We start from the raw sequence: 25,566 nt of genomic DNA, 5'->3' as shown, positions 1-25,566 counted from the left end.
TTTCCTTGAAAAAGTTGCTTTATTGACTTAAGGGGCAAATATATAAAAAACTAACATGTCTTGATCTATTCAGAATTATGACTGACACTCTTAACATAGTATGACAATTGTGTATGTACAATTCGTATTGCACTTACACTGTATACTGGAAAAAGGGTTCTCTACAATTAAAAACCATAATGCTTTGACTGAACAGCATGATTACAAAAAGGTATTACTTAAAAAGTACAAATCATATGCTTCATATTGTTTTCCTTCTCTGTCCCAGTCTAAATTTATTCCACAATCTCATTTATTTCATTAATAATTTGTTTATACTCTAAAATATCCTTTAACAATTTTTACAGGTATTTGACTTAGTGATTGGTTGGGCCTTTGAAAACATTAAAAAGCAATGTAAGTTAAGTGCATTTAACACTGGTCAATGTTTGGAATGCCAATAAGCAAAACAAAAATCCTCTTAAATACATATATAAATATTTAAATACAGAAAACTTCATCATAGGTGAAGCACTGTATATTTAATGGTTGTACTGGAAAAGGGAAATGGGTTCTTCAGGCCAGGGGAAGATTTTAAAATGAGACTTTTCAAGCAAACACTGCTCATTGAACAGTCTCATAATCTTGAAAATTTTAACCTAATTTTATTTGTATGTATATAAAGAACTATTTTAAAAAATCACACCCACAAGTAAAAAATTGGTAATTTGTTTACAAAGTGCAATAAATCAGTACAACAAATTCATCTCAAAGTAACAGAGTACGTGTGGCTTCTCAGGCTTTAGAACTCTCCTGGTTCCCATTTGAATGGCCTAATGTTAAGTCATGCTGCATGACATAAGCAGCCTATGTAATTAAGCTTGGGCCCCTTAACAACCTGCTATTAATTAATTTCAACTTAAGCATGAGACCTGGAAAGTAAATTGTCAACATCTGACTGATGAAGTAAAGATTATCTGAATAAAATTTATGACCTGGTAGTAGTAGTCAGTAATCCCAACTCAAATTACTGCTTTGTAATGAATTCTGTATGATTTGCATGTCCTTCAATAACTGGAGATTTTTCCTGCTTTTTTCCCCAGGTCTCAGTTTGGCAAAACTCTTCTGATTTGTGGTCCTTGTGATTCCAGAAGAACGGCTGCTACTGTTTCCTTCTTCATCAAGAGTCTTTTTGGTAGGTTTTAATTCCTTCTTCTGTTTCTCTAGCTTCTGTTTCTCCAGCTAAACCAAATAACCACAGGAAATAAAAAAAGAATTTAATGAAAACATTCTCTTCTGACACCAGTAATTGGGGGGGGGGAGAGGTAAGTAACTCTTATACTAACTAAAACTCAAATAACATACCCAGGGTTTTAAAATTTTTTTAGTGTCTTCATATGTCACGATCCCCTGGCTTCAGTCTCTAGAGGAGCTGGGACTACAGGGATGCACCAATGCACCTCGCTTTTGGAGCGGACAAAGAATTAGAATCCTAGCTTTCCATGTGACCTCAGATTGCCACACAGCTGTGCCAACCAGCACACACTACCATGGGTGGGCTCCTAAGTCGTTTTCTTCAAAAATCTTGTGCACTAATTATTTAACACTTAGTACTTAAGTGTAAACAGTAAAGTAAACAGAGAAAAACACATTAATTCTGGTGATGTATCATAAAGGAAGGCGGTGTTGCCAAAGTGCAGAATAGGGTAAGAGGGGCTTGAGGGAAGGACTCGTGGACAAGGTAAAAATGGTACAAGGGGATGGATTTAAGCAGATGAAGGAGCGGAAAGAAACTCATCTGAGCAGGCACTAATCATCTGTAGTTCCAGATAAATGAGCAGAGTGGCAATGTATTCTATGAGAAGGATTTTAAATTTTATTTTATTCCATTATTATTAGAATTGTTTTTCCTTCTAGTTTGCTATAGGGAACTTGTGCTCATTGGAGAGAGAGGGAGCAAGTCAACCACCAGAGTTGGCCATGTCACATTCCCTTCTCCTCAGTTCTCCCCCTGGGCCTTTGGGCAGGCATTCACATGCACCCCCACATGTTTTCCAAGCTGCTGGGATGGAGACTAGAACCCTGCAGTTGGCTATCAAGCTGGGATCCAGCTGCCTTAACCTCCATGCCATCTGTTGGCCCTATTTTCAGAATTAATAAGTAGGGGAGACTTTATTTTTACTTTAGCTACACTGCTACCAACCTGTTCGTGTTCCATTAGAACAAGGCATGTACAAGAAACAAATTAGACTATTATCCATAAACAGATCGTTTGCTTGTATTTTAACATCAACTTTGGAAAAAGTGCTTCAACGTTTAGGTTTTAGAGTTGAAATGACTCAAATCTGTATCCCAGCTCCACCATTTACCAGTAAGCTAGTTTTAGAAAATTATTTCATTTCACTGAGGACACATGTATTTCCTAGAAAACCTGGCCCTAGTTTCCACATCTGTAAAATGAGAATTACATTGACACCACAGTGCTTTTGTAAAAATTAAATGAAATGACACACTCAAAGGGCTTGGTATTGTCTGTCACATGGCTACCAGTCCATAAATGGCAGCCATGCCTGTTCTGTTCTGTCATCAGTGGTAAAACCTCATGATGACTCTTCGCCTTCCAGCAGCAAGTAGCCCTGATATTTCTACTTCTAAGACACATGTCATATTTGTCCACCTCTCCCCAGTTCCAATTACCATCCTGACCAAGTGACAACCACTCTTTCAAACCTAAGCAGCTTATCTGTCTCAGCCTCTCTGCCTTGGTGCCAGCAGCCTACTCCCACCCAGCACTTCAACAGTAACCACTTCAATACATGCAATGCTGTGCTTCTCTCTGGACCGAAACCCCTGATCCCTGCACTTAGTAACATAAATGGTTGGTTTATTTAATATAATTTGTAACATAAATATAAGATTTTTTGCATGTATTATATCTGATTTATTCCTTTGGAAATTGAGAAAGTCTAGGCGCCTTTTTTTGTTTGTTTGTTTTTGAGAGAGAGATTTTTGCTATAAGGCATGTGCACTCACCAGAGAAAGACAGAGACAAAAAGCAAGAAATCACTCCCCCTCCCCCGCCAAGGAGAATGGTTACACAGCAGACCCTTCTCCATTCTCTTGGATTTTGGGTACATGCACACACACACCCAACGTGAATTTAAGCCACCAGGTCTGGACCTCAAACCACAGTTGACTACATGAGAGTACAGCAACGTAATCATTACTCTATCTGCTGGTCCCAATCTAGATGCTTTTAAAAGACATACTTGAATAAACGTAACCATTTAACATCATCGTACAGCTTACTCATAAGGATAAGACTCTTAAATATATTCATGGATATATTCAGTATTTGAAAGATATTTACGTGAAATCTCTAGAAGATAGTGTTCTCCCTTTCCTAATCTACTTAACAGTTTTTACTAATTAATGAACTCAATATCTTAAGAAATATTTCTTTATGTATGATACATTTTACAGTGTCATCAGTATATTGAAGAAAAATGTGTTTAATCACTAGAAAATTCAGTAAAGGAAAACTGAGTTATTACCTGGGCTTGGTATTTTCGAACTTTAGTTATTTGGTTGGCTTTTGCCTCCATCCTTCCCACCAGTGCCTCCAGTTCGCACTCTAAGTTGTCTTTCAGTTCAGCGGTTGGAGACTCTTGAATAAGTTTTGCAAGCTGCTGGTGATCACTATATACAAGACAGAAAGTACAGCCTGGTTAAGTTTGCTATGTTTCACGGTTAAGTCTGTACATCTCATTCACCATGGAGTAACTGCTGTGTGTTAAGAAATGGCTCAGTGACAGTTTAAAAGTTCAAGAAAGGCACTGGAGGCACACAAAGAGTTCTTAACTGTTCCAACAATAAGGTTTCAGAATGAAATATAACAGGAAAAAAACACCACACACACAAAACTAAAACTCACAAGCTCATTTGCCCAAATTCATCCTGTAAAGTCTGTAAGACTTCCGACAGCTCTTCATTAATGCTGTTGGAGGAGGGAGGCGTTACTGACTTCTTACTTTTACCACCTTGTGAAGGTACTTGCTTTGCCAGAGGAACACTGTTGACTACTCGATTATTGCACAAAGCTTTACTATGCTGCTTCATTAGATGCAAGACATGCTGAACATTGGCTACCACGGCATGGCTAGGACTGGTGGACTAAAGGGAAGAATAAGAGAAAGGAGTAAGTTACACTCTCTACACCTTTTTATTTTTACTCTCTAACGTGGATAAAGACTCCCACCCAAAGCCATATAAACCCCCTGGCATACTGTGACTCACCAATTCCCATGGATTCAACCTCTGAAACATCTCTAGTCCACCTCTAACTTTCCAGTCTAACTTGTTTTTATGTCCCCCTCTTTAGCTACAAGAACATCCCAATTGGTCTTTCCTGCTCTTTTCCATCTCTAATTCCCTAATGGTACTGGTTTCCGTCCTATAGTAATTCTGACCATGCTGCTCTCCTACTTGAAGTCACCCAGTATAAATCCACTGATGACAGTATCCAAACTTCCATGGAAAATGTGGTCTTGGATCACTGAGCTGCAGTCTACACCCTCAGGCCTCATGTCCCACCATCTCATTTCTCTCTAATTATCTGAACAAACTATATTTGCAGATCAGTGTCTTTGTGTGACAACTCTTGTACCATTTTTTTTTGGAGAGATTTTCGCTATAGGGCGCGTGCGCTCGCCAGACAGAGAGAGACATAGAGACAGAAAGTGAGAAATCACCCCCCAGCAGGGATGGCCACGCTGCAATCCCTTCTCCTCCATTCTCCTCTCGGGATCTTGGGCACGCACACACATGCGCCCGGCGTGAGTTTTAAGCCACCGGGTCCGGGACGCGAACCGCAGTCGACTATGTATGTGGGAGTCCAGCGACAGCCATTACGCTAACTGCTGGTTCCCATCTTGTACCATTTTTTAAAACCTAGTTTAAATATATTGTTTTTAAAAGGCTTCCATAAAACTGCCAGGTTCTTAACTGGTCCACTTTTAGGTCACTTACAACACTATCTACATACCTCAATAACAGCATTCATCATAGTTTGATTTATTTCAACTATTAAACAGTGTATTTCCAGGTGATAGAGGCTAGTATTGCACTCATTTCTCTACTCTGAGCAGGAGGAAACAGTAAGTACATGTATGTCACAAGTGAAAGACCTAATAGCTTTTTTCAAAACTTCATTTTGAACACTGAACAATCACCTTGATGTGCTATTTCACTTTATAGATGCTGAGGCTCACTTGGCTCCATAAGCATCTTCAGACAGCTTATTTAAAATGCAGATTCCTAGGCCACACTCTAAACTCAGTGTGAGGGGTTAGAGCTGGGGCATTTATATTTACAAGACCTCCAGTTGATTGTGATCGGCCAAATTTGGAAACCACTATACTAAGCTAAACAGATACTCTCTATTAGGTTCTATTGTTAGCAAACTGAATGGAGCAATCAATATATAAAAACTGGGGTTCAGTTCTGCTGTGTCACCAGCTGTCACCCAGCCTTACCACCCATTGCTCATTTATTCTCAGACCTCATGATCCTTTTCCTACATTTTGCTATATTCCACAACAGGAGGAGGCACTCCCTCTGCGTGGTACATTCTACAGGCTCAACCAGGAAGGGGAAAACTGGCACGGAAGGAAGGAGTCAGAGACTCCAGCAGCAGCCACCCGAGGCCCGCTCACCCATTTTTCCCTGCCCCCTGCCTGCTTCTGCAAAGTGGTAAGATCAAAGGGATATGTCTTCATTGAATTTTTTGTTGAACACAGTAAAGATGTTAATATAAACTTTGAAAAACTTAATATTTAGCTATCTTGTAGGAAACTGATAATTTTAAACATTTAAATGAAATTGATGTTTTCCACTGTATTAACTCAAATGATTCCAAGCATAAAAGAACAGATAAACTGGGACCAGCAGATGGCATAATGGTTATGTCCTGGACTCCTACGTGGTTGACTGCAGTTCGAGTCCTGGGTCCAGTGGCTTAAAACTCACATTGGGTGCCTGTGCATGCGCGTCCAAAATCCCAAGGGGAGAATGGAGGAGAAGGGATTGCAACATGGCCATCCCTCTGGTGGTGGGGAGAGTGGGAGGAGATGATTTCTTGCTTTCTGTTCCTCTGTCTCTCTCTGGTGAGCAATACAACCCTATAGCAATAATCTTTTCTCTTTAAAAAAAAAAAAAAAAAAGGATAGACTAATTTTATGTTGTTTATGGAAAGGAAACTAAGCCTAGTCATGTAGTCATGGCCACTGTTCACAAGAGTATAACTTAATTGGCTTAGTGTGGACTTCAGTCATTGGAAAGACTGGGCAGGTGAGTCAGATGAAGTCACATGCGTCTAATAGTGGTCATTTCCCTGAGATGAACAACATGGGTGTTGATGAGTACGTAGATTTACCAGAAGTAGAATGAGCAGATGATAATGTGGTGATGAAAAATGGTAGGTCTGGAGTACGGAATGTTGTACTTACCCAGATTTTGAGAAAAACTTCTCTGTGAGATTAAATAGTTTAGAGAATACCTAAGTTGATAGCTCTATAAGCATATGCTATATTTGACTCTTTAACTTAAACATTTTTCAACCTGTGTTTTTTTTTTATAAAACACCTTCACTGGGACCAGCAGATGGCATGAGTATGTTGCTGGATTCCCAGGTAGTCGACTACGGTTTGAATACTGGACAAAATGGCTTAAAAACGCCAGGCACGTGTGCATGCATGTCCAAAATCCTGAGAGGAGACTGGAGAAGAGATTGCAGCATAGCTATCCCCCTGGGAGGCGATTTCTTGCTTTCTGTCTCACTGACAAGTGCACATGCCCTACAGAAAAAAAATCTCTCTCTCAAAAAAAAAAAAAAAAAAAAAAAGCTTCACTAAGGGTTAATATGTATCATTGTATGGAGCTGTTTTAAGGCAGTTAAGGTGATAACTTTATGCATGAACATTTCCAGACTTCATGAGGCTGCTGAGGTCCTAGGCAATTGATACAGCAGTTTGACAAATAAAAACATTTCACCTAAGTCTCCGTTACTTTATAACAAAGATAAGAACCTGACAGAAAGTTCTCAGCTGAGGGAAGGAAAACCACTGGATTGCCAGGGAAGTCACAACACACTTTTTGCATAGGAAAGTATAAAATGGCATTCCCAGTGACCTAATATTACAGATTTTAGACATGAGATTCAAAGCTGAAACAAAAATTGGCTGATATCTTAAACTTGTAACTACCTGTTCTGCTGGTCTATCCTTCAGGTTTTTTTGTTTTGTTTTGAACTAAAGTTTATTTTTTAAATAATTTACTTCATATTATTTTAAGTGATCACTTGTCAGTATTCCCAGATTAGCTAAAACTAGTGGAGATCTGGGTGTTATACCTGCTTATTTAAATAGCTGTCTGTATCTAAATTAAAAATCAACAGAATTCATACTAAAAATCCAGTGCTACAAATACACTGTTTCTTATTTCTTTGGCCCCTTACCTGCAATGATGCCTACAAACCAGCATCTCTGCTTTGATCCCTTCCCTTCTACATAACATGTTATTTACTCTGAAGTATCCCCTTTACCTTTCCCCTGCTTCCCTAATCCCATAAAACCTGCCCCAATCTCATTCTCATTCTTTTATCACCATGGTCCACACTGGCGAAGAGGGCAGATAAATATTTCCACCATTTACAGGCATACGGGCACATGCATGGAATTAAAGCAAAGATCTAAGTTGTATTAAAAAACATTCAGGGTTCAACCAACTCACCTTTCCAGCTACAAACGGCATATCACCCAAGCATAATCTATAATGTGGCTGTCCGCCAAAATAGTTTCTAGAGCCTTTCTGAGTGGAAAGAAATAAAAAACAATTTTATTTTACCTATATGATGATAAAAGCTGACTATACATAATCTAAGAACTTCGGTTTACTACTGGGCCACTGCTTACTTGCCTTTTCTACAATGGCATTATGTTCTCGTGTGGGCTCATAACAAAACTTCTCAATATATATCCTAGCCTAGGAAACACTAGGGAAAAGGAAATACCACCTGACCAAACAGCAGTTATAGTTAAGTAGAGAAAAAAGTATATATAAACAAAAGATTTTAAGAGCAAAAGGCAATTAATGCAATACTGAATAAAAACACTCATATTTATACAGTATTCTATAGTTCCACAATGTTTTCATATATATTGTCTCACTGTTAGGGAAAAACTTTAAGAATAGATATGACTTTTCCCCACATTCCAAATGAAGAAATTAGGAATAAGAGTTTACTCTCCTAAGGTTGTGTACTCCATGGTTTTTTACATACATCACACCAAATAATCAGTATATTGCCTGGTTCTGTTTGCATACCTTTTCTGGTGGTTTTGACTTCTTTTTTTTAATTCTTTTTGCACTGGGAACACATGAAGTCGCCTTATCTTCCAAGATAAGTCTATTTGCTTCTAGACCAGTCTGCAACTAGGAAAAAACAGAAGAGCCTAAAATTAATGCTATCTAAACGATAAACACATGACAGCTGTATAACTACGTAGACCTGTCAACACTCCTCAACTACTGGGTCACCTGAAAAGTCGTGGCGCATTTTTGCATAGAAAAATAAAATACACATGACTTTTCTGATGACCCAATATTTTAAATCAACACTAGTTTCTTATTTTATCTTGAAGAACTGTGTTAAAAAATTTTCCTTTCTTCAGTCTGGAATACTTTAGCGCCATTATTTGTAGTTGCTCTATAAATTCTATCTAATTAAATCTAATTTATGGAACTTCAAAGTTTCAATATTTTCAGTTTTTAAAAATAACATCCAACATGGTGCCAGCCAAAAGGCAGCTGAAGAGTAAGTTTAATTTCTTCCTCTCTTAAAAACTCATACATTTGCAGTGTACCTAAAAAACAATTAGAAATTTAGGTCCAAAACAACTGAAAGGTATTTCAGCAAATATAATGCAGCCCTTTTCTCTCAGAAGCTTAGCAATTACATTAACTTAAAAATAATACAGTAGACATTCCACAAGCAATTACTGAGGATTTTGAAAAAGGACCGCTATCCAGCCATAATGGCGGAAGAGGAGGGCACTGACATATGAAGCTAAGGCCACATGAAGCTAAGGCCACACAGGAGGCCCAGGCTCAGATCTTGGACCAACCTGAACACACTGGGCATGGAGCGCACATCTATAATCCTAGCTAACTAAGAGACCGGGGCAGAGGGTTGCACAAACAAGACTTTGTCAATCAATTAATCAATCAATCAATTCCCTCTCTCCTCCTACTCCTCTGTACTTTCTCTGTCTCGGTGGTGTGGGGGGCAAGGGGGGAGGAGAAGAAAGACTATTATTTGCCTTAGTCCAAACTTCTAATTATTTAAAAATAAATAAATAAATAAACAATTCCCAGAATAGTGGTTGTTTTAAACCTGCCTATGAATCAAAACTATATGGAGTTTATAAGAGAACTTCACATTGCCAGGCTTCTCTTTTCATTAGACCTCATGATTCTGAACCTCTCAGGTTGAGGACATTTGTATTTAAAAGCCTCCCCAGTTATTACGGAACTAGAACCAACCAAATTAGGTAGAAAGAAATACTGACCTCATTACTAATGCTTCCCACACTGCACTCTCTGATGACAGAATCTATTCACTGACAAAGGAATGTAATTAAAAACTTCTACCCTCAGGAGCATCTGTACACTGTCACATATCTAGCAACACTTTAGACATAGGAAATGGACTAGATATACTGTAACCAATAAGCAATTACTATGAAAGACCAAACAGGCCAATTACTGTGAACAGTATCTAAGAGAACACTTTTAAAAAATTTTTTGGAGAGTTTTTTTGTTTGTTTTGCCATGGGGCGCATGCATTCACCAGAAAGACAGAGAGACAGAAAGTGAGAAATCACCCGAGGGTGGCCACCCCTTAACCCCTTCTCCTCTATTATCCTCTTGGGCATGCACACACATGCTTCTGGCGTGAGTTTAACTCACTGGGTCTGGGACTTGAACCACAGTTGACTACATGGAAGTCCAACAACATAACTATTATGCCAACTGCTGGTCCCCAATTTTTAAAATTTTTGTAAAAACACAGCCTATTTCGTTTTTCTCATCCATTTTTTTTGTGTGCCACAGTTTTACACTTTTATTTTTTTTTTTCCTTGAGGACACATGTGCTTGCAAGAGAAAGAGAAAAAGAGGAGAAAGCACGCTTTCATAGGGAATGGTCATGCCACAATCCCTTCTCTTCCACCTCTCTCTCCTTTCAGGATTTTGGGCACAAAGCATAAGTGCCCAATGTGTTTCTCAAAACACTGGGTCTGGGTCTTGAACCCTGTAGTTGGCCACATGGGATCTGGCTGCCTTAGCCACTAGGCTATAAAGCCAGCTTTCATTATCTTTTACCTCATTTCCTCCCCTCAGCACTAAGATGATGTAAAACAATAGGCACTTTATCAAAATCCAGGCTGTGAATGGTTAAATGACTTGTATAAAGATATTCAAATTATGATTATCTAGACATGTAACCATTTTTTTCTGGCCACTGATCTTCCGCTACAATGTGTTCAAATCAAAACTTCAAATCTTGTGCCAGGGAGCAGAAGATGGCATAATGGTTATATAATGGACTCCCACATACTTGACTGTGGTTCAAAACGTCTCAGACCCAGTGGCTTAAAACTCACACTGGGCGCATGTGTGTGTATGCCTAAAATCCCAAGAAGAGAATGGAGAAGGGACTGCAGCATGGCCATCCCCTCTGAGGGATGGTTTCTCTCTTTCTGTCTCTCTGGAGAGCACATGCACCCTATAGCAACAATCTCTTAAAAAAAATTAAAAAAATCTTGTGTCAGCCTGTAACCTAATTGTTAATGGAGCCAGATCCCACATGGCCAACTGCAGTTCAAATCTGGGCCAAGTGACTTGAAAGACATAGAGGGTGCTAGTGCATGTGTGTTTTGAGAAATGGAAAATGGACTGCAGCTAGACCATGGCCCACTAGGAAATGCTCCTTCCCTGTCTCTGGCTAGCACATACCCTCTGGCAATTTAAAAACAAAATTCAAAATCTTTACTGATAATATAAGCTACAACTGATTTGGTTCCTTATTGTCTGCTAAATATAAAAGAAAACAAAAAATATAAATTAACTTAAAAATTTATGAATGTATTCATAATACATTTATAAAATTTCAAATTTCATATATAATGTATTTATCACAATGTATATATAAGGGTTCTTTATGCAAAAGGCACATTATGAAAAACTGTGCATGAACCTCAAAATATCTTGTACAAAAGTAAATTCATACTTTAATTCCATTTTTCCACATTCTGAGGTCTCCAGGTAAAGACAAATCATGTTTGCACATTACAAGTAATGAGATGGAGACACAGTAAAGTACCTACCCTAAAATTGAAATGAGCAAAGAAAAATTTGTGGTGGTCAAAAATAAAGCCATGTTGTCAAATAACCAAAAATACACTGAAGGAAAAAACTGAACATATACAAATTGATCAGAAAGTAAATATCTGAAAAAGAACTATGATCAGATTTAATAGAAAGTACATTAAGTTGTTGACTGAACTGTTATTCAGAGGAGCACCAGAAGAGACAGGAAACTAAGATAAGAAAAATAGATTCTATTCCTATGGTCACATGTATGAGGTGATCACAGGGTACTATAACATTTGCAGAGGCTCCACTCCTAATTGTTTCAGAATTAGGATCTGCTTCTGGTGTTAATATAAAACAAGATACATGCAAATGTCATAAAAATTATAGACCCTGGAAAGGTAAGGAGAATAGGTGGGAGATAGATATTTCATCAAATAAGCTCATAAGGGGAGAGTCTCCAATTAAAACCACAAAAAATTTATTTCCTTGAGTTTATAAGGCTTACTTTAGCAGTCTTGCGATGTATCTTCTAAAAATCAAGACTTGGTTCTTTTTTCTTCCACCTGTCAAATGTTTCTTCTTCTTGTACATCATTCTCATCCCCTACCACGTCCTATTCTGTACCATCAACCCTCTCCTCCTTACAGACTCTAGCATTTATATCCCTCTCCTCCAACAACACATTTTCAAGTGTCTCAACCTCTGCCACAGACACTCAGTACAAATTGAGTAGAGATATGCAATGTGTGTCTTTCAAAGTCTGGCTCACTTCATTCAACATAATGTCTTCTATACTCATCCTTTTGAGTCAAACAATAAGATCTCATTGTTTCTTACAGCTGTAAAATATTCCATAGTACTTATGTGACAGTTTCTCAACTCAGGCATCAGTTTTGGGACACTTAGGTTGGTTCCATGTTTTAAAAACTGTAAATAATGCTGCAATAAACATGCCTGTGCCGATGTCTTTTTCAATTAAGTGTTTTCCTATCCTTTGAGTAAATACCAAGAAGTGGGAGTACTGGGTTATATGGAAATTCTATTTGTAGGTTTTTGAGAAACCTCCATACTGTCTTCCACTAAGTCTGTACTAATTTACATTCCCATCGACAATGTAAGAGTTACCTTCTCACCATCATTTGCCATTCTTACTTTTTAGCTGGTTGGAATCTTGTCTATTTTAGGGACAATTGCCTGTGCTTTATGTTTTCTACTAGTAGTTTTATAGAGGCTTTTTTTTTTTTTTTTTTTTACATAAATCCTTCATTCATTTTGGGTTAATTCTAGTTAATGGTGAGAGACAGGGGTCTGGTTTCACTTTGCTGCAGATGCATATCCATTTCTTCCAACACCATTTGCTAAAAAGACTTTTTCTCCACTGTACTATCTCATACCCTTTATCAAAGATCAGTTGACTGTTAGGATTTGGGGTTTATTTCTGGAATCTATTCTGTTCTATTGGTCTATGTAACTATTTTTGTGCCAGTACCATGCTCTTTTGATTATCACTGCTTTGTAATATGCTTTAAAAATCGGGTAGTGAGATGCTTATTTTTTTTTTTTGATACAGTATTGTCTTTACAATACAAGTTATCTTTTTTATTCCAGACAAATTGTTATTATTTTTTTTTCCTACTTCTGTTAAGAATCTCAGGTAACTGGACCAGAACTCCATTGAATATATATATTAATTTGGGTAGAACTGACACTTTATGTGAACTTCCAATCCAAGAGCATGGATTGTCCTTCCATTGTTTTGTACCATACTCAATTTCTTTTTCCAGTTTTTCAGTTATCCTTGTAGAGGATAATATATTTTTATAGCTATCCTTATAGATAGCTATAAATCTTTGGTTAGATTTATTCCAAGGTATCTTATTTGCTTTATAGCTATTATAAATGGAATTACTTTCTTCAATTCTGTCTCAGTCTGTTCACTGTTGGTATATAAAAATGCTATAGGTTTTTGTATATTGAATTTGTATCCTGCAACTTTATTGAATTAATTTATCATTTACAGGTGTTTTTTGGGGGTAGATTATTTTGGATTTTCTATGTAATCATATCATCTATAAATAGGGACAGTTTAACAACTTCTTTTCCTACTGAATACTTTTTATTTTGCTCTCCTGTCTGATTGCATTGGCTAGGACTTCTAGCACTATGTTAAAAAGGAATGGAGAAAGTGGGCAGCCTTGTGTTCTCCAATTTTATGGGCTTTTAGCTTTTCCCCATTCTGTATAATGTTTGCAGTAGGTCTGTCATATATGGCTTTTATTATGTTGAGAAATGTCCCATCTACCCCAATTTTGCCGAGAGTCTTAATAATGAAGGGAAATGTTTTTGTGAATCCACACCATGTCACCTATTCTACCTGTTGGTTACTGCATAGGATAATATATGAAACCAAGAAAGAGTATACTGTTTCCTGATGTGAAAGCTTCTCTGAACTGGTATGGGTCACTAACAACTGGGGCAGCCCACAATGTCAACCTCTGTCATGGTGTTGTAAGGCCACTAAAGAAAAGTAGTACCTATATGGAGACTATCCAAAGACAGCTTTTGAACATTTCCAATAGTGACCCATGGCAAGTTTTACATGAATACTTGCTGTGTCATGTGTATAGATTCTGACATGTTCTAGTCTATTAATTTTTTAAATGCTGACTGAAACTCTATAATTTGTCTAAAGAACTGCTCTAATTTTACTTTTATAAAAATATACATGTTAAAAAAAATATATACATGTTTATAATTTTCCACATTAGCCTGTATCTGAGAATGTGTAAACTAGACTATTCTAAAATATAAATAAGCTAAGGTACCCAAATGTAAACTATTTATATGTAAGGAGTAGTGAGAACCACAAGCAGCCTACTTGTTCATGTTTCAACTTACCTCAGCTGCCTTAGCTTGCATGCGTTTCCTTTCCTGTTCTTCTTCATGGAGTTTTGCTTCCAACTCTTGCATTTTTTTCTAAAAATACCAAAAAGTATACTAGTGAAAAGTCTTAATTGTCTATTTGTAAAATCCAAACACAGCAATAAAGGAATATACTATATATTTTAGTACAGCCAATACATACTTGTTAGTTCACTCTAGTAACAGGTCTGGGCTTACCATCATCAATAACGCTCTTCTTTGAGATCAATTATTAGTCATTTATGAGGTAGCTGGGAGGTAGTTGGACACAATTATGAGTAGAATCTATAGCCAGAAAACAGAGCCCTGGATATATAGGTAAGTTAGAATACATGGAGGCTAATTCTGTTACTCTCAGGGGTATTAAATATATCCCAAATGAAACAATTAAAACTAAAACTGATTCAGAGAACTTAAGTCAAGTGAGGCAAGACTTAAGGATACTTAAAATAATTTAAACATTTTTATACTTAAATATCTTTCAACTTTTTTTTTAATAGAACACAGATTAGTTTATTTTTAACACCCATCAAGCCATGAATTCATAGGGAATAGGTTCCAGTAGCTCAGGCTGCTTCCCAATGGTTCTCACAAAGTGTGCTTCTTTGGGTAGAGCAGACTGGCGCTTCAGTTGAACCCAGGTACCTTTCTCTCTGGCTTCCTTCTTTTTCTGGTCATTTTCCTTCACACATTTTAGGAAACCGCCTCTGCTTGGAATGCTTAATATGCTCAATATACACATTAATTCTCTTGCAAAGAATCTTGCCAGTAGCATGTGAGGTAACACTGTAGACTCTTCTAGTTGTGGTTTTTTTTTTTTTTTTTTTGAGAGGGTTTTGCTATAAGGCACGTGCGCTTGCCAGAAAGACAGAGAGAGGCAGAGAGACAGAAAGCAAGAAATTACCCCCCAGGGTGGATGGCCACACCACAATCCCTTCTCCATTCTCCTCTCAGGATCATAGGCATGCACGCAAGCGCGCCAAGCGTGAGTTTAAGCCACTGGGCCCGGGACTTGAACTGTGGTCGACCACATGGGAGTCCAGTGACATAGCCATTACGCCAACTGCTGGTCCTTAGACTCTTTTAGTTTTGTCGTGGTAACGTTTGTGGGGCATTCCTTTTTGAACAGTACCCATTCCCTTGATGTCTACAATATCACCTTTCTTGTAGATTTACATATATGTTGCCAAAGGAACAACTCCATGTTTTCTGAAAGGCCTAGAGAACATATATTGGGTGCCTCTCCTCTTTCCCTTTTTTTCCTTTGTGTTCGTCATTTTGGTTAATTAATGGAAGATGGAGATTCTGGCCAAAAGGCAAAAAATCCTTTAATATTTTCAAAAAGAACTCCCTCATGCACACCAAAATTGTAAAATATGAACATTTTCTCCAGATTCATATTTCTTTTCTTTCTTTTTTTCCATGGGGTGAATGCACTCACAGGAACAGAGCCAGGGGATGGCCCCCTCCACTCCGAGGATGGCCATGCTGCAATCCCTTCTCCTCCAGCCTCCTCTCAGGATTTTGGGCACCACATGCATACATGCCAGGCATGATTTTCAACACACCAGGTCTAGGACTCAAATCACAATTGGCCATGTAGGAGTCTGTGTCTTACCCACTGTACTGCATAACAGCCCCCACATTTTTTCTTCTTAAAACACATTTATTTGCTGTAAGATCACTGTTACTGCTGTAAATATCTAATGATATAAAATATTTTTTAGGGAACCAGCACTTAGCATAATGGCTATGTCACTGGACTCCCACGTAGTCGACCGCGGTTGCGTCCCAGAACCGGTGCCTTAAAACTCACACTGGGTGTGTGTGCATGTGTGCCCAAGATCCCAAGAGGAGAATGGAGGAGAAGGGATTGTGGCGTGACCATCCCCCCTGGGGGTGATTTCTCGCTTTCTGTCTCTATGTCTCTCTCTTGTCTGGCGAGCGCACGTGCCCTATAGTGAAAAATCTTTCAAAAAAAAATTTTTTTTTAAAAAAAAAACCCTGGTATTATACATCAACGAGTAAGATACATGCACTAACTTCTGCAATGGCCTGCATTGTTGTAAGTTTGTTATACTCCTGTTCAAGAAGATCCAGTTTTTCAAGTTGGCTCTGAACATGTGTCTGATCATGCTGTCGTTCTCTTTCTAGGGAAACCTAGGAAACAATGTTAAATATAGCATGAAAATTTGACAATCAAAACACGGAAAAACATCCAATAGAGTATAACTTAGAATACACTCTATGATGGGGCTGGCACATGGTGTGGTGATTAAGAACACTGGACTCCCATTGGGCAACCAAGGTTTGAGACCCAGACCTGGTGGCTTGCTTTCTCATCTTCTCTCTTTCTCTCTCACTCACTCAGTCTCACTATGGTCAAAAAAAAAATAAAGTTTAAAAAAAAAAAAAAAAAGGAATACATCCTGTACTATTTGTCCTTTCATAGAACTACTTAGATACACAGAGGAATTCTAGAAAAGCATTAAGATGAAAACACAGAGCATCAGTTAATGATGGATATACAGAATATAGTTCTTACTATTTGCTATTCTTTTTTTTCCTTAAGGTTTTTGCTATAGGGCATGTAAGCCTACCAGAGAGAGAAACTGAGAGAAAAAGTGAGAAATCACCCCTACAGGGGGGACTAGCCATGCTGCAATACCTTCTCTTCAATTCTCCTCCTAACATTTCGGGTACCCATGCACACCTGCCCGGCAGTATTTTCAAAATGCTGGATCTGGGACTCAAATTGCAGTAGACCAAGTGGGAATCCAATGCCTTAACCACCATGCCACCTGCTGGCACAGAGTAGAGTGTACACGTACATATCAGAACTCTAAACAGTATGTTTACCTGGGGGAAAAAATTCCCATAAAGAAACAAAAAACATTGGGGTCAGCAGATAGCATGGTTATGGCACTAGACTCCCACATGGCTGCCTGCGGTTCAAGTCCTGGACCTTGTGGCTTGAAAACCATGCTGGGAGCATGTGTGTGCATGCTCCAAATCCTGAGAGGATAATAGAGTGAAGAAAAACAGGAAGAAAAGTGAAAGAAAAAAGACTCAATAGGAAATAAAATAATATGATCACTGAAATAAACTTAATGTTGTAACAACATACTTACGATAATCATGAAAAGTAATTTGTGAAACAGCCTCTCAAATAGTTTTTATGCTTATTCTACTATTTTAGGTCTAATCTCTTCAACTAGGACTAAAAGCTGATTATATAAACATATACAATATTTCTCTTTTATACCTGCAGAGCATCTAGCAAAATGTTAAGCATATACAGAAATTTTTGTTAAATCCTGCTATAGGGCATGTGCACTTACTGAGATAGACATAGACAGAAAGACACAGAAAGAGGGAAAGTAAGATATCATCCCCTAACGGGTTGGTTATGCCATAATTCTCTCTCTTCTCTTCTTGGGATTTTGGGCACCCACACATGCAAATGTGCCCAGTGTAATTTTTAAGTCACCGGGTCTAGGACTTGAACCTTGGAATGGATCATGTGGGATCTAGCCACCTTAGCCTCCATACCACCTGCTGGCCCTACATATTCAAATTTTACATAATAAAGATGTCCAGAAATTATGGTATTAGGGATGAGTTCGAATTCCAGATTTATAAAAAGAGAAAAAATGTTTCAGAAAATATTTGAGACTGGCATAGATGTTCTCTCAAAAATGTGTGGGTTATTTAAATACAGTAACAAAGCAAAAAATACTGTTAAAATAACAACTGTAAAGAACTTAACGCATTATAAAGAACCTTTAATCTGGTTTCTTGCTTTAATCAATAAGCAAATTAAAAAGTGTATGACTAATTGTATATTATAATATAGATTCAAAGAAATTAACATGACTGTAATATAGTCCACAACTAATTATATTATTTTTCCATTTAGGTAGAATTTTACCAAACACAACAATTATAAAGAAAGTGAATAAAACCTTCTAATACCATAACTGATCCTAAGACATTTTCAGTCCTGGGCTATTATAACAGCATCATTAGTTTTCACTGGAAAAAAAATCTCTAGGTCAGTTAATCTTCACCAAGACTAACTGTCCTTAAGTGTGAGTCCGTGAGGCGCCATACCTGTTTCTCTAAGACAGATGTCCTCTCCATCTCTGCATGCTTTATCATATTTCGCATGTATTCCAATTGCTTTTCTAAAAGGTTACATTTATTTTCTGCAGCTAACAACTGAGATGTCAGTTCTAAAAAGAATACAAAAAGAAGCATAAATCAGCTTGCACACTCCAATAGTTGTTTTGATTTTTTTAGATTTTTGCCATAGAGCAAAAGATGTGCTACTGGTTAACCAATTAGATGTTAGATGCTCTGCTGCAGTGCACTCGCCAGAGAGAGAGAGAGAGAAAAATCACTACCTCGGGGAACGACTATGCCGCAATCCCTTTTTCTCCATTCTCCTCTCAGAATTTTGGGCATACAAGCACATGCACCCAACATGATTTTCAAGCTGCCAGATCTGAAAGTTAAACTGAGGTGCCCATGTGGGATCCATCGCCTTAACCATGCTATTTGCTGGCTCTTGCAGAGAACAGTTTTAATAAGCTGTTAACAAGAACTGAGTCGACTCTGTATCCACCTTCCAGTAGCCCTAGGAGCCTTTCCAGATTACCCAGATCTCTTTCTATATGCCACTCAAATTGGATTTGCATCCAGGAAACATGATGCATGAGGTCAGCACTTGCTCTTCAAAATACATTCAAGTATAAAGCAATTTTGTAGTGCCTAAAACACTGAACAGTAGAAAATACTAACATGGAATTTCTTTTAGAATAATTTTATACTACTTAATTTGATAGAATTCAATTTCCTCTAAAAGTAAACAAACCTTGATTGTGCTTTGATTCCTCATTCTTTGAATTCTCCCTTTCCTGTATTTGTTCATCCAGTACTTTCTTATACTCAATTGTTTCTCTAGACAAAGTTTTCACACTTTCTTCTGCCTGAATTCTTTCAAGTTCTAAGCGTCGAATCTTATCTTGAAGATTCTTCAGAGCAGAAAATATGGCTGCCAAATATAAACACAGATAAATGTGAGATAACCATATTCACAGAGAAAGTATACTGAAAAAAATAAAACTTATTTGGGGGTCAGCAGGTGGTGTGGTGGTTAAAGACACTGGACTCCCACATGGCCAACAATGGTTCAAATCCCGGACCTGGAGGCTTTCTCTCTCTCTCTCAATTCCCCCTCCCTCTTTGGCCAAATTAAAATAAAAATCTATGTAACAAACAAATGAAGTTAAATAAAATAATTCTTTAAAAAATAAAATAAACTTATCTGAGTAAAAAATAAAATTGAGGCCCAGCTTCTATGGTGTAGTTAGTAGTCAAATACTATTTATTGGACTGTGAAGCTGTAAGGCACGTAGTGATCATGGTTGTAGTCCCAGCTGGTTGGCCTGAAAACATGCTGGGTGTGTGGGCATATGGCTAGGATCCTCACAGATGAAAGGACAGGAGGATGGAGACTACAGTGTACCAATCCCTGTAGAGAGCGCTTTTCTTTCTCTTCCTCTCACATGTGCAGATACAAATTTTAACATGAATAAAAAGACAAATAAAACTGATGGGTATATCTAATATAGGATCAATGGAAACAATACAAAACCCATTTAAAGCTATTTTTTGAGCCTCTCAAGTATTTTGTTATTAAAAAAAAATTACTACAGTAAGAACATTTCAGAGATTTTATAAAATGACAAAAAAATTTCCTAACCATCTAAAAGCCACATAAGTGCCCTAAAGTACATGAACTCAACCTTTTTTCTATTAGCAGGATAATATGTAAAATCCACTGATAGTTAAAAACAATTAAGCACAAAAAGAAATATTTCTTAATGCACATTTTTTCACTGTTAAGAAAAAACCTAAGTGCTCTGTAACCTTCCCCCATACTGAAGTTTCTGATTATGAGTCTCTGTGGAAAATGTAGAAGACACAGGAAAATAAAATGATGAGATGCATAACTATTAATGCCATTACCTAGAGATAATGACTATCATCTTTGTTTGTTTTTAATTTTTTTCTATATATGTAAAAGAACTAAACCAAGATATATCTTAAGTTCTGTTTTCCACTTTAGCATATTACAAAATGAACATTCCCTTATATAATCCAATGGTCATAAAGATTTCCTTAAGATCAGTAGTTAGAAGCTTAAAGTTACTAGGTCAAATTCATTTTGGATCTCCTGTGACTTGAGTGTATCGCTAGTGGTTTTAAAGAATGTGAGAGAGGGGAAAAGAGATGAAATGGAAAAATGAAGAGAAAGAATACTGTACAAGACAGTAAATAAGCTGTCCTTAAGCCTTCAGAGCAAGGCACTGTGAACTGTTTAAGGAGTACGTCATGATTATCATGACAATCCATTTTAATTTTACAGTGTTTTTTGTTTACTTATTTATGTATTTTATTTTTTGGAATGAATTTAACAATACCTGCTTTCAAAATGTAAGGACACAGAAACCACCATGTTCTGGGTCAGCCAGGTGGCATGGTGGTAAGGCAGCCAAATCCCACATGGCCAAGTATGCAGTTAGAGTCCTAGACCCAGTGACTTGGAAAATACGCTGGGCTTGTGTGTATGCATGTCCAAGATCCGGAGAGAATGGAGTAGAAGGGACTGCCTGCCAGCATGGTCATACCCCTGGAAGGTCATTTCTCATTCTTTCCACCCGCCTTTCTTTCCCTTGGTCTCTCTCCAGTGTATGCATGCACCTGATAGCAAAAATTAAGAAAAAGAAAATAAAGGAAACTTCCATTTCCTTCCCACTCATAAAAATGTTAAGACCATGAGGTATGAACAAGAGACCAAGAGAGTTCAGAAAAAATATCTAGGAGGGCAGGGAGACATACATGTTGGGGAAGCTAAAGAAAAAGACTTCTCAAAGGAAATAATGTACAGTCACACAAAAAAGAAAATGTTAGTAAGAGAATACAGCATGTAAAAATCTTCATGTGGCTTTGAAAATCTAAAGATTAAATTCCTTATACCTGCTGCACTGAGGTTTCATTGCTTTACTGTCAGTCCAGGCCTAATGTCCTAATCTGTGAACTCTTTCAGTTCTTTGTTATGTGGCAAAAGAGACTTTTGGAGATCTTAAGATTATGGACCCTAAAACACTGAGATTATTCCTGGTTATCTGCAGAATTTACTATGAGCAGAAAATGTACTCTAAGTGCAATGAGAGGAAATGTAGCAGATGTCAGATATTTGAAGCAGGAAAGAGCCTGATCCTCTGATGCTGGACCATAGGAAATCATGAGAAGGATGAGGACAGTTTCTAAGAGCAGAAACTGGCCTGGATTGACAGTAAAGCAATGAAACCTCAGTACAAAGGTATAAGGAATTTAATTTAGTCAAGAACCTGAATGAGCTTAGAAGCAGATCTTTTCAGAGCCTCCAATGAAGAACACACCCTAGCCCACACCTTGACTTCAGCCTTGAAAGACCCTTAGAGGACCCAGAAGAGCCCACTCAGATTCTCAGATTTCTGACTTACAGAAACTGAGATAATAAAATTTATTACTTAATTTGTTAAATCTGTGGCAGTAATGTTAAGGCAATAACAAAATGAATACAGATGACAAGTTCCAGAAATTAATAATTTAAAAGCAGCCAGAGCAAAGGATAATACATAAGGAAGGACAGAAGAGAGGCTAGGGATGAACGTGGTAAAGGTGGATAAAATATAGGTGATGACAAAAATTTTAGGCTTGGGACCAGCAGTTAGCGTAATGGCTATGTCGCTGAACTCCCATGTAGTTGACCGCAATTCGCATCCCGGACCCGGTGGCTTAAACTCACGCCAGGCGCGTGTGCGTGCGTGCCCAAGATCCCAATAGGAGAACGGCAGAGAAGGGATTGCGGCGTGGCCATCCCCCCTGGGGGGTGATTTCTCGCTTTCTGTCTCTCTGTCTCTGTCTGGCAAGCTCACGCACCCTATAGCAAAACCTTGAAAGACCCTTAGAGGACCCAGAAGAGCCCACTCAGATTCTCAGATTTCTGACTTACAGAAACTGAGATAATAAAATTTATTACTTAATTTGTTAAATCTGTGGCAGTAATGTTAAGGCAATAACAAAATGAATACAGATGACAAGTTCCAGAAATTAATAATTTAAAAGCAGCCAGAGCAAAGGATAATACATAAGGAAGGACAGAAGAGAGGCTAGGGATGAACGTGGTAAAGGTGGATAAAATATAGGTGATGACAAAAATTTTAGGCTTGGGACCAGCAGTTAGCGTAATGGCTATGTCGCTGAACTCCCATGTAGTTGACCGCAATTCGCATCCCGGACCCGGTGGCTTAAACTCACGCCAGGCGCGTGTGCGTGCGTGCCCAAGATCCCAATAGGAGAACGGCAGAGAAGGGATTGCGGCGTGGCCATCCCCCCTGGGGGGTGATTTCTCGCTTTCTGTCTCTCTGTCTCTGTCTGGCAAGCTCACGCACCCTATAGCAAAAACCTCTCCAAAAAAAAGAAAAAAAAATTTTAGGCTTTATTATTATGATGTAAGACACGGAAAGGGGTTCAAACATTTTTTCTTTAAGGTGGGACATGACTATAATGAAAAATGGCAGGAATGTTGTTAGCTAGAAATGAGAAGACAATGGGTGAGGAGATTAGTTAGGAGTGAATGACAAATATCCAGGCAACAGACAATGAGAGGCTGAACTAAAGCAAGAAGGCATGAAAAGATAAAAGCCAATAGGCTTCTGGGTTATTTAGACACTACAATGCAAGTTTTGGTTCCTGACTGATGTTGAAAGTACCAGAGCAGTAATAAAACACTCAAAATGGTTGAGCTTTGGTGATTTAGTGGATGATGATGTTCAACAACATTAGAATCAAATGAAGAAAAGCATTATATTTTAAGGAAGTTAAAAATAGGAAGGGGAAAATCATTCCCTAACTTAAAAATAATGAAAGATGAAACTAAATTTTAGAGCAGTGAATAAACACATACAACATGTATTTTGTTAGGCTCTCTCACCTCTGCTGTTGCTTTCTGGATAGGCAAGTGTAGGCTTATTTGGGGAGCGTCGCAGATCACTATTAAGGAAAGGCTTATCAGGTGGATACACAACATATGAAGATGAAGAATGGTGAACGATGCTTCCGTTAGACCTTGATGGTTCAGCTATAATGTTCTGCAAGACAAAAACATCAAACAAAATCACCTTTCAAATATTTAAACTAAAAACAGTACTTTTCTTTTTTCAGTTTTTGCTATAGGGTGCATACGTTCACCAGAGAGAGATGGAGAGAGGGAAAGTAAGAAATCTACCAGAGAGAGATGGAGAGAGGGAAAGTAAGAACCCTCCCCCTCAAGGCAGCCACATCACAATCCCTTCTCCTCCATTCTTCTCTTGGGATTTTTGGGTACGCCTAGGTGCCCAGCATATTTTTCCAAGCTGCCAGATCTGGGACTTGAACCATGCACTTAGCCATGTGGAATCCAGCCACCTTAACAGCACCATCTGGCTAGCTTCCAACCGCACTTTTAAACTGCTAATATTCATGGACTCAGAATTGGACTGTCCATATGTTCTGCTGAGACACAACAGAAAAAAAAAAAAAAAACCCTGATGATAACACAATTGAAGCAGTATCTAAAGAAATGTAACTGTTTTTCGTGATAGAGCACACATGAGCATGTGAAGGGAAGAAGAAAGAGGATCTTATCAAGGTGTGATACTCTCTTCCCAGCTTTATAACTCCTCAGGATTGTGGGTATCTGTGTCTGTCTGGTGTACCTACAGGCCTACCTCAGAATCTGAACTTGAGGTTGGTCACATAGCTTCCAGTCTGACAAGGCACTTGCATCACTTGTGCTACAGCAGCTGAAGAAACATAACTGTTTTTAAGAGGTTTTTGCCTTAGGGCATGTATGCTCACTGGAGAGAGAACGACAGAGACAGTGAGAAGGAAAGTGAGAAATCACTCCCCTACAGGGATGGTCATGCTGTAATCCCTCATCCTCCATTTTCCTCCAGGGATTTTAGGCACCCACACACAGATGCCCAGTATGAGTTTCAAGTCACCAGGTGCAGGAATTGAACTGCAGTCAGCCACTTGGGAGTCCAGCAACATAACCGCTATGCCATCTGCTGGCCCCAAGAAATATAACTTTTAAAGTGGTTCATATTTGTCTAAACATAGCCAATGCCAGAGACATAAAGAGAAAATGCTTACACAACTTGAATACAAATGGTGCACAGAGATACTTAAATATTCTCCATGATAATGTCTGATCCAGGAAATGCTAACTATGGAGTTTTGTTTGTTGGAGATGGTTTTCTCTTAGTAGATGAACCTGGAGGGGTCAGGGGAGGAATAGGGACACTAAGGCTAAGGTAGAGTAACTGTTCATAATTCTCAGACATCCAATTTTCTTCTTCTAAGAGCTTACTTTACTTATAAAGTACTAGAAAAACCTGTGTTAAGAAAAGTAGCTTGGTTTTAAATATAAATCTTTACAAGAACCCTGGGTCACTGGTAATTACAAGAGTGGTCTCCAACCTTTTTGGCACCAGGAATCAGTTTCATGGAGGACAATTTTTCCACAGACCTGAAGGTAGGGGTTGGCTTTAGGATAACTCAAGTACATTACATTTATTGTACAGTTTTTTATTATCACATTGTAATATATACTGAAATAATTATAGCACCCATCATAATGCAGTATTTACAGCCACTCCCCAATGCTAGCATCACTGTTTCAGTTTCATCTCAGATCATCAGGCATTAGATTCCCATAGGGAGCTCCCAATCTAGATCCCTCGGGTGTGTAGGTCACAATAAGGTCTGCACTCCTAGGAGACTCTAATTATGCTGCTGCTGATCTGACATGAGGTCCAGCTCAGGCAGTAATGCAAATGATGGGGAATGGCTGTAAATACAGATGAAGCTTTGCCTCTCTCCCCCTTTCCTAATAGGCCAGGACTATTACTGGTCCATGACCCAGGAGCTGAGGATCCCTGCTCTAAAACATATCATAATCTTATAATTTACTATTCAAAAAAAGTTAAGTGAATTGCTACCTGCATCCCCCCCAACCCCAATCAGAGGAACCAAATTATGTGAATAACTGAATAAGCTAGTTTTCACAAGAGAACCTAGAACCTATCAACATTTGTTTCCCTAAACTCTGCCTTCCCTGAAAACAAGCAATAAGCT

General features: G+C 38.2%; 1 protein-coding gene across 2 annotated transcripts in view; it reads right to left on the bottom strand.

Moving 5' to 3' along the window:
* CEP57 (centrosomal protein 57) overlaps window positions 1-25,566 on the bottom strand; it is a 27,469-nt gene continuing 1,903 nt past the window's right edge. For both annotated transcript variants that reach the window (XM_006162579.3, XM_006162580.3), the window contains exons 2-11: window positions 23,381-23,537; window positions 19,211-19,390; window positions 18,448-18,569; window positions 16,378-16,494; window positions 14,311-14,388; window positions 8,362-8,469; window positions 7,768-7,845; window positions 3,914-4,152; window positions 3,534-3,678; window positions 1-1,221 (exon numbers count right to left, since the gene is read on the bottom strand). In XM_006162579.3, coding sequence (XP_006162641.1) covers window positions 988-1,221; window positions 3,534-3,678; window positions 3,914-4,152; window positions 7,768-7,845; window positions 8,362-8,469; window positions 14,311-14,388; window positions 16,378-16,494; window positions 18,448-18,569; window positions 19,211-19,390; window positions 23,381-23,537 — 1,458 coding nt within the window. In that variant the 3' untranslated portion in view covers window positions 1-987. The remainder of the gene's footprint in view (window positions 1,222-3,533; window positions 3,679-3,913; window positions 4,153-7,767; window positions 7,846-8,361; window positions 8,470-14,310; window positions 14,389-16,377; window positions 16,495-18,447; window positions 18,570-19,210; window positions 19,391-23,380; window positions 23,538-25,566) is intronic.

The sequence above is a fragment of the Tupaia chinensis genome, unplaced genomic scaffold (assembly GCF_000334495.1).
Source record: "Tupaia chinensis unplaced genomic scaffold, TupChi_1.0 Scaffold140218_1, whole genome shotgun sequence".
NCBI lineage: Eukaryota > Metazoa > Chordata > Mammalia > Scandentia > Tupaiidae > Tupaia > Tupaia belangeri.
This window is presented reverse-complemented; position numbering and strand designations above follow the sequence as displayed.